General features: G+C 50.2%; 1 protein-coding gene across 6 annotated transcripts in view; it reads right to left on the reverse strand.

The window, feature by feature from the left end:
- The window catches only part of ANKRD44 (ankyrin repeat domain 44), a 223,762-nt gene extending 208,461 nt beyond the window's left edge, over positions 1-15,301 (reverse strand). For all 6 annotated transcript variants that reach the window (XM_070421756.1, XM_070421751.1, XM_070421753.1 and 3 more), the window contains exon 1: positions 15,126-15,301. In XM_070421756.1, the coding sequence (XP_070277857.1) occupies positions 15,126-15,152 (27 nt within the window). In that variant the 5' untranslated portion in view covers positions 15,153-15,301. The remainder of the gene's footprint in view (positions 1-15,125) is intronic.
- Positions 15,302-16,433: the final 1,132 nt, after the last annotated feature.

The raw sequence follows: 16,433 nt of genomic DNA on the forward strand, positions 1-16,433 counted from the left end.
CCCAAACGTATAACTCACACTGAAATTACCACACTTAGCTTCAGAACTTTCTAGAATAATGAGAAACATTCAACGAGTAGATACTATTGACACTCATTTTTAACTTTATCATTTCCATCTGTATAATTAAGTGTATCTTTAAAGATGTATTTGTTTAAATTGACTCCCCATAAACTTAAAGCCCCATGACAATCTAGAGCAGGGATGGCAAACCTTTTGAGCTCGGCGTGTCTGCATTTTGAAAAACCCTAACTTAACTCTGGTGCCGTGTCACATATAGAAATTTGTTGATATTGGCAACCATAGTAAAACAAAGACTTATATTTTTGATATTTATTTTATATATTTAAATGCCATTTAACAAAGAAAAATCAACCAAAAAAATGAGTTCGCGTGTCACCTCTAACATGCGTGTCACAGGTTCGCCATCACTGATCTAGAGTCTCGACTCAAAAAAACGGAAAGTAGTATTTTTAGCACACACTGGGAAACACGGAGACTTCTGTTTCGCTCTCAAATAGAAGAGGAAAAGCCCTCCTCCCCATCTTGGCTCACTGAGAGCGGCGAAGGTGCGTTTTCATTGTTCCTGAGTCCACATCTGGAGCTCACGAATCCCGTTTGAAAGGCAAATGATTTAAAACATAAACACGTGTCTTCCTTCTCTACAGTGATTCCTAGAGGGATCGGAAAAAACCTGAATACAAACAAACTATTGTTTTAAAGAGGATTTTTTTTAAAAAAAGTAAAAGCAGACCGTGAAAGCTAACTAAGCTTCTACTTTCTCCTGGAGAAAATAATAGAAGCAAGAATTCCCCCTGGGTCCAATTAACCTCGGTCAAGTGCAGCTTAGGTAACACTCAGGCTATCAGAGTGTGCACCTCAGTCTCTGAGCCCGTGGTCCCCCGTCTGGGCTGGGTTAGAGCAGCGGTTGACAATCTTTTTCTGAAAATGGCCAGCGAGTAAGTATTTTCAGCTTTGAGCGACATACAGGAGAGCAGCCACCCGAGTTACATACGGAAATGACGGACGCTGTGCACTGATACACTTTTATGTATCCACAATGACACTGGAATTTCATATCATTTTCATCAGTCTCAAAAGATTATTCTTTTGATCTCTTTCAACCACTTAAAAATGTAAAAACTGCGTTTAGGCCACATAAACCCCCTACACTGGTTGTGAGGCTTTTGTCTCAGCGGGGCGGGGGGAGGGGGCAGGGGGAAGGGCCCCCCCCCCCCCTCCCCAAGGCTGGACCTGGCCACCTGGAGGCGTGAGTCCTTCTAGCCTCCTGGGTACACAGCTCTGGTCATTTCTCTTCCACTTAACTACAACCTCCACTCTGGCTCTTCCCATCCTGGAACTCCAAGAAATAGAATCAGTGTGGCTCAAGAGCAGTGATCAACATTATTAAAACTTATTTTAGCCCAGCCAGTGTGTCTCAGTGGTTGAGCATCAACCTATGAACCAGGAGGTCACAGGTTCAATTCCTGGTCAAAGGCACATGCCCGGGCTGCAGGCTCGATCCCCAGTGTGGGGTGTGCAGCAGGCAGCCGATCAATGATTCTCTCTCTCCCTCTCCCTTCCTCTCTCTGAAATCAGTAAAAACCTATTTTTAACAGTAAATTATTTTAAAGAACAGACTAGTGGGGAATACCAATTCAGCTTAAGGTTCAAGAGCATCTGTACATGCACCTCAAACTTAATGCGGTCAACCTCCCTCCCCCTCCTAGCTCCTTCTCCCTTTTAAAAAAAAAAATATGTATGTTTCTCTCCTATTTTTCTTTCTTTATTCTACTCAGGTTTTTCATGTTCATTTCCCTGTGACCCTTTTTCTTTTGCTCTATACCTTAACTGGGTACAACCTCACCCTGAAATACATTTTAGAATTAAAATACACATACGTATCCAGGCATGTTTAACTGACCTCCTCTTTCAATAGCACGCTATAATTTTAAGAGAAAAAAGACTCCAAATTAAAATAGCTTTTTACAAAGGATCCTTCCTCTGACTTTTTTAATCACTTTTTTTTCCCAGAGAAATTTATGATTTTCTATATTCATTCACAGACTCACTCAAGGCTTGAAATTTTACACCAGTGTTTTTCAGAAATTCTGCCCTTATGATTTTGTTGTGAAAATTGCTCTAGCAACTATCTTGCTCTTAGACACTTCCTCAAAAAGACGTGGTTTTATACTTCTGTGAAGAGGAAGTGGCCTTCTTACAACTCGTTTTCAGTTCTTTCTGACAACTTAAATCAAGAATGACTGCCAACTCCTCATAATTTTTTCCACACACATTTATTCTTCAGTCAAATTAACTGAGTCAACTGGTTTGTTAAAATCGAAATGAACGAGAAATGCCCCTCTTCAAATTGTAGGAAGCAAAATGCTATAATTGTGTTTTTTTAAATGCTACAATTCAAACCAAAGTACAGAAATTTCACACAAAAATAAAACAAGCAGGGACACCCTCCTACCAATGTTGTCTAAGCTAGAGAGAAAGAAGGCCAGACAAATGGGCATAAATTGAAAACAAAAAAATAATAAAAACCATATCCTCATAGAGCTGCAATTGACCCTAGATAACTAGCCTCTTTTTTTAAATATTATTTTTATTGATTTTTTTACAGAGAAGAAGGGAGGGGGATAGAGAGTTAGAAACATCGATGAGAGGAATACATCGATCAGCTGCCTCCTGCATGCCCCCTACTGGGGATTGAGCCTGCAGCCAAGGTACATGCCCTCAACCGGAATCGAACCCGGGACCTTTCAGTCCATGGCGCTCTATCCACTGAGCCAAACCCGTCAGGGCAATAACTAGCCTCTTTAATTTGACAAGTGAAGAACCAACTAGAGATTCAAGGACTATTTATTGCGTGCCTACCATGAGCCACTTGCTGTACAAAGACTTTCCTTTTTCCCCACATGATTGTCACAACTTCCCCACAAAGCAATTATCATGATACCCATTTTACAGTCGAGGCAAGCTGTGTCTCAGGAAGACTGACACAGCCCGTGAGAGCACAGATGTGACTATAGTCCAGACCTCCAAGCATCACTTCAGTCTTCTCGTAACCATGCCACTCCCATGTAGTACTTTGGGAAATTGTTCAGTAAGATGCCACGATATTTTAAAATATACAGCGATAGAGTAACCGGGAAGATATAAGACTGCTTGCTAGCCCTAGCCAGTTTGGCTCAGTGGATGGAGCATTGGCCTGCAAACTGAAGGGTCCTTGGTTCGATTCTGGTCAAGAGCACATGCCTGGGTTATGACTTGATCCCCAGTGGGGGGCGTGCAGGAGGCAGTCGATCAATGATTCTCTCTCATCATTGATGTTTCTCTCTCTCTCTCTCTCTCCCTCTCCCTTCCTCTCTGAAATCAATAAAAATACATATATAAAAAAAGATTTTAAAAAGAAAAGAAAAAAGAAAAGACTGCTTGCTAAAAAGCAGAGCTCCTCAAAACAAGACTACTTCTCCTTGGCTGCTAAGAAGAGGAGCAACAGCAACTGAATGTCACACTTGCCCCAAGGACCGCAAGGAATATTTATACTGTGTCACCAAAGTACCTAAAATCCCAGGCACAGGCTTCTACATTCGTCGTGACAATATCACAGACTCAAGTAGTGGTTGGCCACTTCTCCAGCTTACAGTCTACTCTTACTGGTAACCCGGATTCCATTAAAAAGGACAGGGAAGAGTGTCACACTCATAGGAATAAAGGCCGGTGTTTCAGCTGCCTGACACAGCACTGAAATCCGAGGGTGCAGCCACCAACACCCACTTCCTGTCAGGTAAAAAGAGAGGCGTGGCAGCCGGGGCCCTTAAAATTGAGACCTTGTACCTGCTCACTGTCTCTATTTAGAAAAGACCCAGTTTAAATAGAAACATGGTTAGAAAGTTAATGTAACAGTGATTTTTGGCAACTCTCATATGCAAACTCCCCCGGAGACAGCTTACAATGAAATGGGTTACAAGGAGAGCCAAATCTAGGTTTTCCTAACGGCAGACAAGACACCATTTTCAGGCAGATGCTCAAATACCGGACTTGAGTTATGAGAGCTACTTAAACTACATCAACAGATGGGTGAACCTCACAACTAACTCAGAACATATTCTGTAGGCAACAAAACTAGCAGAATTGTGTGCTTTTCTGGCCAAAAGGATTCTAATGTTTCCGGAAAGAGGTCCTGGCCCTGAGCGGGCCATCTAGGCCAAATGGTAGTGTGTGGGTTCTTGACTTTGTGTAAGATTTCACAGCGCGAGTCCAGGTGGACGTTTAAAGCTGGGGACAGTGAAACCAGGTGGGGAGGTGGGGGAGGAGGGCCTGAGATAGTGGGGCGTTAGAAGGGCCACAGAGAGAGCAGGAAGAGGTAAAGAGGAAGAGAAGTCCCTTCCAGAAACAGTGAGTCACTGGTGTTTAGGTGCCCTGGGCAAATGCTAAGGTTTTGTGGTTTTGTTTTGTTTTTTTGTTTATAAGATAAGAACTCTTTGCAAACATAATCACCCTTCTATATTCATCAAATACCCAATCAGCACTCAAATTTCTCCAATTCTCTCACAGAAGTATCTTTCAAGTTTGTTTGAATCAGAATCCAAATCTACTCACTGCAATTAGTTTATGTCTTCTCATTTAATCTATATATTTCTCCTCCATCTTTTTTTTTCTGGTAATTGACTTTTTAAAAAAATGAGATCATTTTTTCTGTAGATTCCCGATAGTCTGGATTTTTTTAAAGTAATTTTTTATTTAAAAAGATTTAGCACTAGCCAGTTTGGCTCAGTGGCTAGAGCGTCGGCCTGTGGACTGAAAGGTCTCGGGTTTGATTCCAGTCAAGGGCATGTACCTCAGTTGCAGGTTCAATCCCTGGCCTTGGTCTGGGCACGTGTAGAGGCAACCAATCAATGTGTCTCTCTCACATAGATGTTTCTTTTCTTTAAAAAAAATATATATTTTTATTGATTTCAGAGAAGAAAGGAGAGGGAGAAAAATAGATACATCAATGATGAGAGAGAATCACTGATTGGCTGCCTCCTACTAGGGATCGAGCCAAAACCTGGGCATGTGCCCTGACCGGGAATTGAACCATGACCTCCTGGTTCATAGGTCAACGCTCAACCACTGAGCCACCCGGGCCAGGCTCTGAAGACTGTCTTAATAACTACCCATCTCTGGACCCCTGTAGTCCCTAACGGTACCCAAATGCTGTCTAACCTGCACTCCGCCTGTTTGAAAGCTGTTTCATATGTCACGTGTATCAGTAAAGATGTGATGGGTCCTTCCATGCACAGGACACTCAATAGCATCTCTAACAAGACCACGAGCTCCAGGAGGGAAGGGCCTCCTGTGATACTAGCTCAGGGGGCCAGAAGCGCCACAGCTCAGAATGCACACCTTGGAGTCGACCTCGCCCACAGGTGAATCCCAGAGACCTGTGACCCTGAGTGGATTACTTCATCTCTCAATTCTCATTTTCCTGTAAATGGAATGACAGCCACTCTCTCACAGAGATGTTGTTAGGGTTAAATCACATCAAGTGTGAGTACTGTCTTGTCTCCTCATTCGCAGTCCTCCATGGTGCTTCTGACTGTTTTAGTTGTCCCCGTTCTTACCTGTCCTTATCCATTCTGGAAAGAGGGGGAGCAGAGGACTCCAGCAGGGTCATTGCCATGGAGATGGAGTTCATTCAACACTCCTTGAATGCCTAAGTACCTAGGGGATCCACCTTGCCATGGGTGTGATGTCCCTTCCCATAATGTTTAGGATGAACACCTCCCTTTCCCTAGCGTCACCCCAATATTTCCCCTGGGAAGAAATGGAACTTGCTCAGAACTAACGACAGTGCTAACCCATCCCCACCACCAAAAGCTCAACTTCAAAAGTGAGGGATATAACCAGAAACGAAGACAGGATGTGATCTTTGATCTTTTGATGGGGCAGAAATTTTTCTCTGAATTTTCCCTAATTGGAAAGGCTGTTCCAGTACACAGATGAAAGCTCTGTTTACAGAAGTGTTTCCCTATTTTTTTAGTCTGAGCACCTCCTGAGTAAAAAGCATTTGAACATGTACATACACACATACATATTTACTTGTCACTTAACCAATATTAATTGAGCATTTCCTCTGTGCCCCTTACTGTTCTGAGTGCTGAAGATACAGAGGGACTGAACCAAGGCTAACACAACAATAATAAAGACCTCTGCCTGGTTATTTGTATCTCTCCTACACGTAAGTTGTTTTGGTGTTGTTTTTAAAAAAAGGATGAAAAATACGGTGTAAGGGATATGTACTGTGGAGAAAAAATAAAGAAAAGGGAACAGAGAATGTAAAGTGGGCATTTTAAACAGAGAGGCCAGAAAAGCACTCACCGAAAAGGTAACATCTGAGTCAAGATCTGAGAGGTGAGAGTGGACCACGTGTGTATCTGGGGAAGTTTCACAGGCAGCAGGAACAGCAGTGTGTACACCTGGCATGTTCAGTGAGGAGGCCCGTGTGCTGTGCCAAGGAGCCAGGGAGGGAGTGGAGGAGGCACGGCGGGGCAGGTGAGTGGAGGAGCTCTATGACTGGGTTTTACTCTATGTGAGATGTGAGGGTTTTGGATCAAGAAGCAGCATGAGCCCTGGTCGGTGTGGCTCAGTTGGTTGGGTATCCATCCCCTGCACTAAAAGGCTGCAGGTTCGATTCCCAGTCAGGGCACATGCCAGGCTTGTGGGCTCGATCCCCAGTAGGGGTGTGCAGGATGGATGTCTTGCTTTCACATCAATGTTTCTCTCTCTCCCTCTCCTTTCCTCTCTCTCTAAAAATAAAAATCTTTTTTTTTTGTTTTAAGTGGCATGTCCTGAGATCCATCACTCTAAGCAGAGTGGACGGGCCAAGACTGGATGGGGAGGACTCGTCAAAAGGCCACTGCAATATCCCAAGTAGCAGTTCGGCCAGGTGGTAAAAAATGGGAAGTAGAGCTAAGAGAAGTTCACAGTACTGGTGTATTATATAAAAAAGTTAACGGGGTTTTTTAAAGAAATCTGAATCCTACATTTTCTTTCCCAAACTCAATAAGCCATCTTGCTCACCCTTGGGATAGAAGCGACCCTCTCTTTGAGAGACCGCTGTTGCACCATGATTGGCTGGTTGACTGGTCCCAGCTGACCTGAATTTCTGCCTGGCCTTTTGTCTTGACACTTCTGCACTCATTTCCTCTTTCTCTTCGTCTTGCCAGTCTCAGATACCAGAACAGGTTTCCTCCACAGGCCGAGCCTGACTACCCACGCAGAGGCTGCTGACTGCATGTAGGAATTCCCTCCTTGAGAAGGTTTGTGGTCTCTGTGTCGACTGCACCCAACCTCTGGGGCCCACCGTTGGCAAACAGACTTGCTAGACCCAGATGTGATTGTGGAGTTCCATAAAACATGAGCCTGGGGAGGACCCAGGCCATTTGCTAAAGCAGCACTTGTAAGGGAGGCCAAGGGGGGCTCCAGCGCACCACGGAGCAGAACAGACAAACACGGGGTCTGCATGGTGTGCTCCCCTTGCTCTGAAATAGGCTCAGGGGGTTGTAAAAGGGCCACACAGAGAAAAGCCAGAGGGGCTCTGTGTGCCTAAAATGCAGTTCGTGGAGATCCCAGAAGATGACACCCTTGGGGAAAGTACCCTTGACCCCTAGGCAGAACTCTAGATGTGTTTCTCAGACCTGGTCAACTCTGAAGCTACCACTGCCACACTGGGTGAGAACTCAGGAGTTGGTGGAAGGCAGGTACTATTTGAAACCAGATCCCATGGGTTGAGAAGGATTGACACAAGATATCTGGGGTGTTCTCTTAGAATGTCAGAGCTTGAAAGAATTTAGAGATATTTTACAGACAAAGAAACTAAGGCCAGGACTTTCCCAAAGCCAAACATACGACTATTAGAGAAAGAACCACGAGTAGAATCCAAGTCTTCTGATTCCCAATCCAGTGTTATATATATAAAAAAACAGTAATATGCAAATTGACCGAACGACTGCTCAACCAGTCTCTATGAGGCGCACTGACCACCTCTCGGTCCCTCCCCCCAGCCGGCAGGCTCCAATCGCCCAATGGCAAACGGGGAATCGGGGGTGGGTGGCAGTGGGGGGGCGGGGCCAGCTGCTGGCAGCTGGGGAAAATGGCCCTGATCACAGGCCAGGCCTAGGGACCATACCTGTGCACAAATTTCATGCACCGGGCCTCTAGTTTTAAAATAAACAACAGCAATGTAACACTGAAACCTTTGGAGGCCTCAGCTGCTCCCACCAACCTCTCTAATTATACTAGGAGCTCTGAAGGTTCCCTTAGGGCAAAATGACCTCCTGGTATTAAGATCTTAGAAAGTTGCACTGGGATTCTTATGACTCACAAGAGAGAGAAGTACAAAACCCAAGACACATGAAAACCAAGAAATTCAAGAAAACACTGGCTTCGTAAAGCCAGAAACAGCCCAAAGGTGGACTATGTACTTCTTATTCACTTGGTCCAATTAAGAGAGTACTAGATGTCCTGTTTTCAAAGGGGGGGACAAATAAAAGGATCCTTAAAAATGATGAATAGGATCATTTAAAAACTAGTCATGAATTATTCATTTCAACCTCTGGGGCTACCAACTTTTTTACAAGTAAAAATATTGATAAGAGAATGTACCTGTTCTCCCAACCTCTGCTGACAGACAGAAGGCAAATATGATGCTGGTTAACAAGTAGTGAGGGAATAATGAACCAAACATGACTTTGGATGGTGGGCACACAATGCAATAGACAGATCATGTATCATGGAAATGTACACCTGAAACCTACATAACCTTATCAACCAGTGTCACCCCAATAAACTCAATTTAAAAATAATAAAATAAAAACACCAGATTATTTATATTATATATTATATTATTATATAATTTTTGTTATATAAAACTAAACTGTAAAATAAAAATCTTGGATTACCTATAAAATTGAAGGGATATTATTATTCAGGGCAGGAATCATTTCCCAAATCATGGACACTGGTTCATACCCTCTTCTGGAACAGGAAGTTAAGTGGCTGTTACCTGGAGAGCAAATTCGAGCGCGTCTGCAAATGCCCCTCCGTGGCCCCATCCGTGCGGAGGAGTCCCGCACACACCACGAGGAGAGCAGGCCCCTCCGCAGCTCAGGCTGGGTCAGAGGGAGCGGGCGGGGCCCCGGCGCCCACGGCATCCCGTCCAACCTCCTTACTTCACACGGAGCCACCTGAGGCTGGAGGTTCATGTGACTCGCGAAGGGTTGGCTAATGCACAACATCTGCCTGTCTGCCTTGTGCCCGGGGCAAGCACTGGCTACCAGGCATCACACTCCCCCTCCTCAGCGGCAAGGCCCCTGACATGATGCTCCTGCAGCCCCTGCGCCAGCCGCTCAGAACCCCTGTGCCAGACGGAAGCCGTCCTCCACCTCTGGGCTTGCCCGTGGTCCTGTCACCACCTCGGGATCCCTGCTCCGGGTGAGCCTGGCCCGGAGGGGAGTGGCCAGGCTCCCGTCACACTAGCTCGCTGCTCTGCCAGGCCTGCGGTGGGCACGCAGAGCCCTGCTGGTGCGGCCACGTGTCCAGGGTTGCCTGGGACGGCCTGGCTCGCACCTGCTCCCCAGCTCACACCCTCATCATTCTCAAAAGTTGCCCCAGTTTGGATAAACATGATGTGGCCAACCAAACTCTGCGTAACGCCTAATCATCTACAAAACACTTATATGTTTACTTGTTTGTTTTCTGAGCATCTGACGTGTCAGGAAAAAGAAACACTGAATCAGTCACCAGCAGTTTTCTCATCCAAAGGGACTTTCAAGTAATACTGACACCACGTGGGCTTTGAAAGGGCCTAGGGGGCGGGGGGGGGGGGGGGGGGGGGGAGGTTGGGGGTGGGGGGCGTCCACCGCTCCTGCCAAGCTCTCCTATAGGCTGAGCTTCGATGGGAGGAGCTTTGGGGGAGACAAATGGGAGCCAATCGCTGACACAAGTCTGAAACCAGAGGATGATCAGATCTGTCATTCCTGACTGTATGTCGATTGTTTCACGTTATCCTTCAGCCCATACAACTTCACATGACATTGTTCAGTCCTGTTTCTGGCACAAACAACTGGGCCTTTTTGGGTTTATATTTACTCTCTGCTTAGAGGAAAAGAGGAAGTTAAAAACTTTTTTTTTTTTTTTAAGTTTCAATCAGCTCAGGGCTAGACCTTGTGTGCTGCTGCAGCCAACTGTTTATTTCAGAGAAGCATAAATTCCGTTTATTTGGAAAAGTCACTGGTCTAGACAGCACAGATACCGGCTCTGTGCTCAAGAGAAAAATACTGATACTGCCGTGCAGAAAGGGAGAGCTGTACCTGGCAACCTACACTGGAGACTAGAAGGAAATATATCAGGATGTCAAGAGGGGTTCTGCCTGAGTATAGAGACTTCAGAGGGTCTGAACTGTTTGTCTAGCTTTCTGATTTTCTATGATGATCTAGTTTATATCCTAATCACCAAGGGAAAAAAATCACCAAGTTACCCACCAACACCTCACTCCCCAGGGGCGGTGGGGGGAGGAGGCTCACAGGTAAGCCAGGCCCAGGTCAGGTAGCAGCTCCTGACCTCCCAGGCCTGGGGCCAGCACAGGGCTCCGAGGAGGGCAGGGTGCAGCTCACCCCGTGGCTCCCGGGAGTGAGACAGACACCCGTGGGTCCAGTGGCTGCACTGCCCTGTCAACTGTTAAACGTACAGCCTTGTGGTTAGAGCCCCACCTAGGCCATCAAGGCTGCCAGGATAGGTGGACACCTCGCTGGCTCTCCCCTGGGTGTGTGCCCTTGGACACGTCAATTAGCCTCTCTGGTCCTGTTTTCTCGTCTGTAAATAGGAATCACACTACAGTGGCTGTGGGTATTAAGAGAGATGATTCACAGCAAGGGCCCGGCGTACAGTAAGATCAAGATCAATGTAAGCCATTATTAGGTCTCGGCCACGAAACACCAGTCCTCAAGTGCACTCCCCAAGCCATGTGACTGGGTCCCCAAACAACTAGTGAACGTCAGAGAATAAAGCCTTTCTCTCCCCTCTTCTCCGCGGAAGGCAGGCCTGGAGCACAGTGTCTGCTGTGAGCCCGGTGCTCCAGGGAACGAGGGGGATGGGGCAGCCCAAGGAGGTGGCCACCAGGCCCAGGGCCCCACACTAGGGGCCAGAAACCCTGCCTTCCAAGTTACAGGGATTCTCAATTCCTGCCACCGCCAGGGCTGCCAGCCACTGCCTTTGACGAGGAGATGAGTAACTCAAGTGTGAGCCCGGACTTGGCAAGGGGACAGCAAGCCAGAAGCCTCCAGGCAGGAGCGCCAAGCAGGGCCACCTGCTGGAACGGCTTGCCTGCAGGCAGCCCTCACGTGGAAGTGGCATTACGCTGCCACTGGCAAGTTCAGGTAGGAACAGTCGTGAACATTTCAGAGGCCCGACGAACTTCCCATCTGACTTCAAAACTTTGAAAGTTTTAGGGGCCCAAGCTGAAGAGATGGCCTCACGCTTAAAATCACTGCAGTGCTGCCCGGGCAGCGTGGCTCAATGGTTGAGCCTCGACCTAGGAACCAGGAAGTCATGATTCGATTCCCTTTCAGGGCACATGCCCGGGTTGCAGCTCGATCCCCAGTGAGGGATGTGCAGGAGGCAGCCCATCAATGATTCGCTCTCATCACTGATGTTTCTCTCTCTCTCTCCCTCTCCCTTCCTCTGTATGTGTGTGTTTAAATCACTATAGTGCCTTAACTATGTGACATAAAGGGCAGCCCCCAAAAGTTCAACAGCAAATCAAATTGCAGAGTTTCATGGCTCTCTTGAGCCAAAATGCATTACATTCATAGGTTAACAGAATTTTCTTCCCCAAACTTAAAATTACCTCGTTTTTTTAAAATCAAAGCTATAAATAAACCGCCTGATGTCCATTTGGAGAAAATAATGACAAGGCTGTATTCATTACAGGGGTGCGTGTGCTCCGTGCTCCTTACGGGGACCGCCCCCTGGCTTGCTTTAGTGCCAAAGTCCCACATCCTACAAAAACCCTCAGTCCCTGCAGACAGGATGGCGGTCCCCCTGTCGCTGGAACATGATGTGTGTTGTGTGCAGAGGAAAGCAGAGCAGACACAGTGACAAATGCAGAACTGCCAAATGCCAAGTTTGTTTGTAGCAACAGCTTCCAGTTCCTTCTCGTAGTAAAAAAAAGAAAACACCAAAAACTGAAAACCACACTTGCCACCCCCTCCCCCCTTTCTTTTCACTCTTCCAAAACAGAGCTAGGAAGGTAGTCCTCCTCCCAGGGTACCCCTGGATGGGGTGCAGGACTGACTGCTGAAGCGGTGATCGCACAGCCCAGAGAGCTCCAGACCCAGCTTGGGCCGGACGGGAAACGTCAACCTCTATCCCTCCCACCTCAGGCCCGTTCAAAACCAACTCAGACCGCTTGTGATCTGGGTCATCAGCGCAAGACTGTGTCCTCAAGCTCAAAATCCAAGAGGCTTGGCAAAAATCAAGATTCACCACACACACACACACACACACACACACACACACACACACACACGGCATTAAACAGATGAGGGAGGAGTCAAGAAAAGTCTGTGTTACAGATCTCCCGATGGAGAGCGAGGCACTCACTCTTCTACAAACTGTGGAGCAGGGACTCCAAGCTGGCTCCCCACCCACAACGGTGGAGCCCAGCTCACGCGGGAGGCGTTTAAACCAAGGGTATTTCTGCCTCTGGTGAGGTTAGCAGCCCGCTTCTAAGAACCTCAAGTTTCAAACTGAAAGGTAAGACTATACAAGGCAAAGAAGGCCACACACTTCCTGGACCCAAAGCCACGCGGAAACCACGGCTGCCCACCACCCACCCCACCCCACCCCACCCTACCCCACCCACCCCAAACACCTCTCGGCCAGCCTTCCTCTGGCTTTGCCCAGAAATCAGCTGGCAAGTTATAGGTGCACTCAAATCGAAGAACTCCTGGTCCTTTTCCGCATCAGGCATCAATGGAGCCACAAGAAGGCTGTTCAGCTCTTTCTCTCTCTCCATAGTAATCCCACTTTGTTGGGGGAAGGGAGGTATGTATTGAGAAACACTTTAAAAGAGAAACATTTTTGAAGTCCTAGTCTGATAAGTCCTGAAGAACAAGTCACTTTCTTTCTTGTAAGACCAAGTCACATACTTTTCACTAGTGTTGATATCGATTTAGAAGATGCGGCCTTCTGGTAACCCTTTCAACACATCCAGTGGCAAGACAGGGGTGTCTTAACCTGCGCAGAAAGCACAAGAGCCTGGAAGGCGAGAGGCAGATGTACTTCCCTTCTCCAGATCTGTTTCTTCATTTTAAAAATGAAGGATTTGGGCTAAGATGCTCTCTCTTTTTTTAAAATATATTTTTACTGATTTCAGAGAGAGAGAGAGAGAGAGAAACATCATTAATGAGAGAGAATCATTGATCGGCTGCCTCCTGCACACCCCCTACTGGGAATGGAGCCAGCAACCCTGGCATGTGCCCTGACCAGGAATCGAACCAGCCACCTCTTGGTTCCTAGGTCCACGCTCAACGGCTCAGCCACGCCGGCCAGACGAAGACGGTCCTCTAAAATTCTATGTGAAATTTTGTGAATGTGATAATAACAATAATGAGTCTTAGAAGTATTTTTTGTACTTTAAAGATTTAGGAATAACACACAAGTACAGTGAGCAGCGTGTAGTGGCAAAGATGACAAGACCGTGTCAGACCACAACTGGAAGATTTAAAACAAGCAAATGTCGAACAGTTGTCCAGTCTGTGACCAAAAGGTGGGGGAAATCCTACTATCAGCTTACACACACTTTTAAATGCTCGGGACCCGCGGGGACAAGTCGGTTCATCACAATTGCCAGCTGCTCCTCCTGCTAAATTTAACGTGCATTTTAATTCAGTGGTCTCTTCCCTGCAAAGGCGGGGAGGGGGGTGAATACTTAGGGGAAGCAAACCGAAGCTTTGACTCTAAAAGGGGGGCAGGAAAGCAAATCATTGCGGTGACATTGCATTTAAGTCGCAGGACGTTCTTAGGGCAGGACACCAGCTGGGGAGGAGGCACCAGGTGCAGCCCACTGGGGGGTAGGAGCTGTTTAAAGCCGAGCGCAGGGAATGCTCCGCCGGGTGTCAGGACCGCCAGGCCCCAAAACCCATGTCCCTGCACCACCCACGACTAGACAGCAAGGGCGGGGGAAGCGAGCTGTTTCTTTTTTCCGTGGAAGGAGCTGCAAGGAGTTGGGTCCTGCAACTCTGGTTGGGCGCCCGTGAGTGTCCACGTGCTGAGAGCAGCAGGGTCCGCAGAGGCGAGGCGCTTCCATCCCACCGACGGACCCACAGCGAGGGCTGCCCACGAGTCAGCACACAGCCCCCCTCTGCACGCCAGGCTCCGCGCTGCCCGCGGCTCAGCCAGGCAAGCAACAAGGCTGATGGGCACAGGCAGGGGCAGCCCCCCCGCCCCCCCGCTGTGCGCGGGGCCCACCTGGACTCCACTGCCCCTCCGAGGGACGGGTCCGAGCCCAGAGGGCCGCGTCCAGGGTCCCCATCGCGCGCCGCGCACACAGCCCCGGGGCAGCTAAAGAGGAAGTCAGGCTGTCATGTCAAACGGCTGGCGACAGCTGACACCGAGCGCGCGGCGTGGGCCGGGCCGGGGCTGCGCTCGGGGCCGGTCCCGGGCTGCGACGCTTCTCCCTCTCCATCCAGCGCCCTCCTCCCGGCGGCGCGGACCAGCCAGCCCTCGGCGCACCGGCCGGCGGGGCCCTGGCTGCGCAGCAGGCGACCAGCCGGAGCCCGAGCCGCGCCGCGAGCCTCCCATCCCCCTGCGCAGCGGGTCCGGGGACCGCACAGCCGCGCGCCCCAGCCCTCCGGCCCCCGGTGCGCCGGCGCCCCAGCCCCTGCCCCGAGCCCAGGCGCAGCTCCGACGGCCCGGGCGGCACTGCGCGGGGGACGGAGCCGGAGCTGGAGCCGGAGCCGGAGCCGCCGGCTGGAGCTGGGCGGCCGCACGCCCTCCGCTCGCGGAGTAAACAGCCTCCGCCCCGCGCCCCCTCCCGCCCGCCCCGCGCCCGGCCCCGGCGCCGGCCCTACCTGGTCGCTGAGTTTGAGCACTGCCATCTTCCCTCCGCGCGCGCAGGTCCCGGCCCGCGGATGGCGCGCCGGGGCCGGGGAAGCGGAAGGGATCGCCAGGGGCCGGGAAAAATCCGGTCCCGAATTTGACAGCCCTCCCCCGGCTCCTCCTCCGCCGCCGCCCCCGCCGCCGAGAGGCCGACACTGGCGAGTGGGGCCCGCGGCGGAGCCCGCCCGCCCGCCCGCCTTCGCACAGGAAGTACCGGCCGCCGCCGGCCCGGCCGCCACTGACATCACCGCGGCCTCCCGCCGCCGCCGGGCCGACGCTGCCTCCTGCCGCCCGCGCCGCGCCTCGCACCCGCGGCCCCGGCCCGCACCGCGCCCGCCTGCTCTCCGCACCTGCTCCCCGCGCCCGCCCGGCCCCGGAGCCGGGAGAGGCGCCCCCGGGGCTGCTCCTCATCTGCCCGGGATCACGTCCCGAGGGGGCGAGAGAGGCTGCCATTCGCACGCCGCCTGCTTTACCTGGAGGTGCGGCCCCAGCCTCCCTCTCCCCCAGCCTCTCCTCCAGCCTCTCCCCCTGATCTGAAGCCGAGCTGCCCCGCGCTCCGCGGGGGGACCCCCCGGGTCAGAGCCGTGGTTCCGATGCTCTGTGATGCTCTTTGTTGCCCGCGGGGAGGCCCTGGGCTCACTGTCATTCCTTAGCAGGTGCCCGCCAGGCCCCGCGAGGAACGGGGGACGGGGCTCGGCCCTTCCACCTCATCCTCCCTCTGCCTCCCCGCAGGACGCACGCCCTCCAGCGCCAGTTCCCTCTGGGTTTGTTTGAGGGAAGGTGGGGATGGCCCCGGGTGACTGCGGAGGAAAGGGGGACCTGAATGGCCGCAAGGATGGGGCTTTTGAGGGTTTCTACCTGTCCCGACTCGCCCATTTGTGCAAAATCCAGTCCCCACGCTCTTCAACCGGCAGAAGAAGGCTCAGCTGTCAAACGCACGGGCTACAAATACAACGGTACATTCACAGTCATGGAAGGTGTCGGTGCTGCTGGGATTTGGAGCAAACATTTATTTTCACCAACTGTCTCCTCCGTGCCTACCTCGCACCAGGTACTGGGATGACGTGGGGGAGCATAAGCAGGCAGGAGAGCCAGTCGTAGGAGGAGGCCCACATAACCCACATAGTCCCCGCTCGTGACAGCAATCCCACCCACACTGACATCCAGAAACCACCGGTGAGAAACGCTTCTGAAGGAATCTGTGGCCAAGGAACCAGACCAGGCTGGCGGGGAGGGCAGGCTTCCCTGAGAGAGTTGAGATCTGGGAGGAGGAGTTGAGT

This window comes from Myotis yumanensis, unplaced genomic scaffold (assembly GCF_028538775.1).
Source record: "Myotis yumanensis isolate MYYU_CA2020_CCGP unplaced genomic scaffold, mMyoYum1.0.hap1 SCAF_8, whole genome shotgun sequence".
Lineage (NCBI taxonomy): Eukaryota > Metazoa > Chordata > Mammalia > Chiroptera > Vespertilionidae > Myotis > Myotis yumanensis.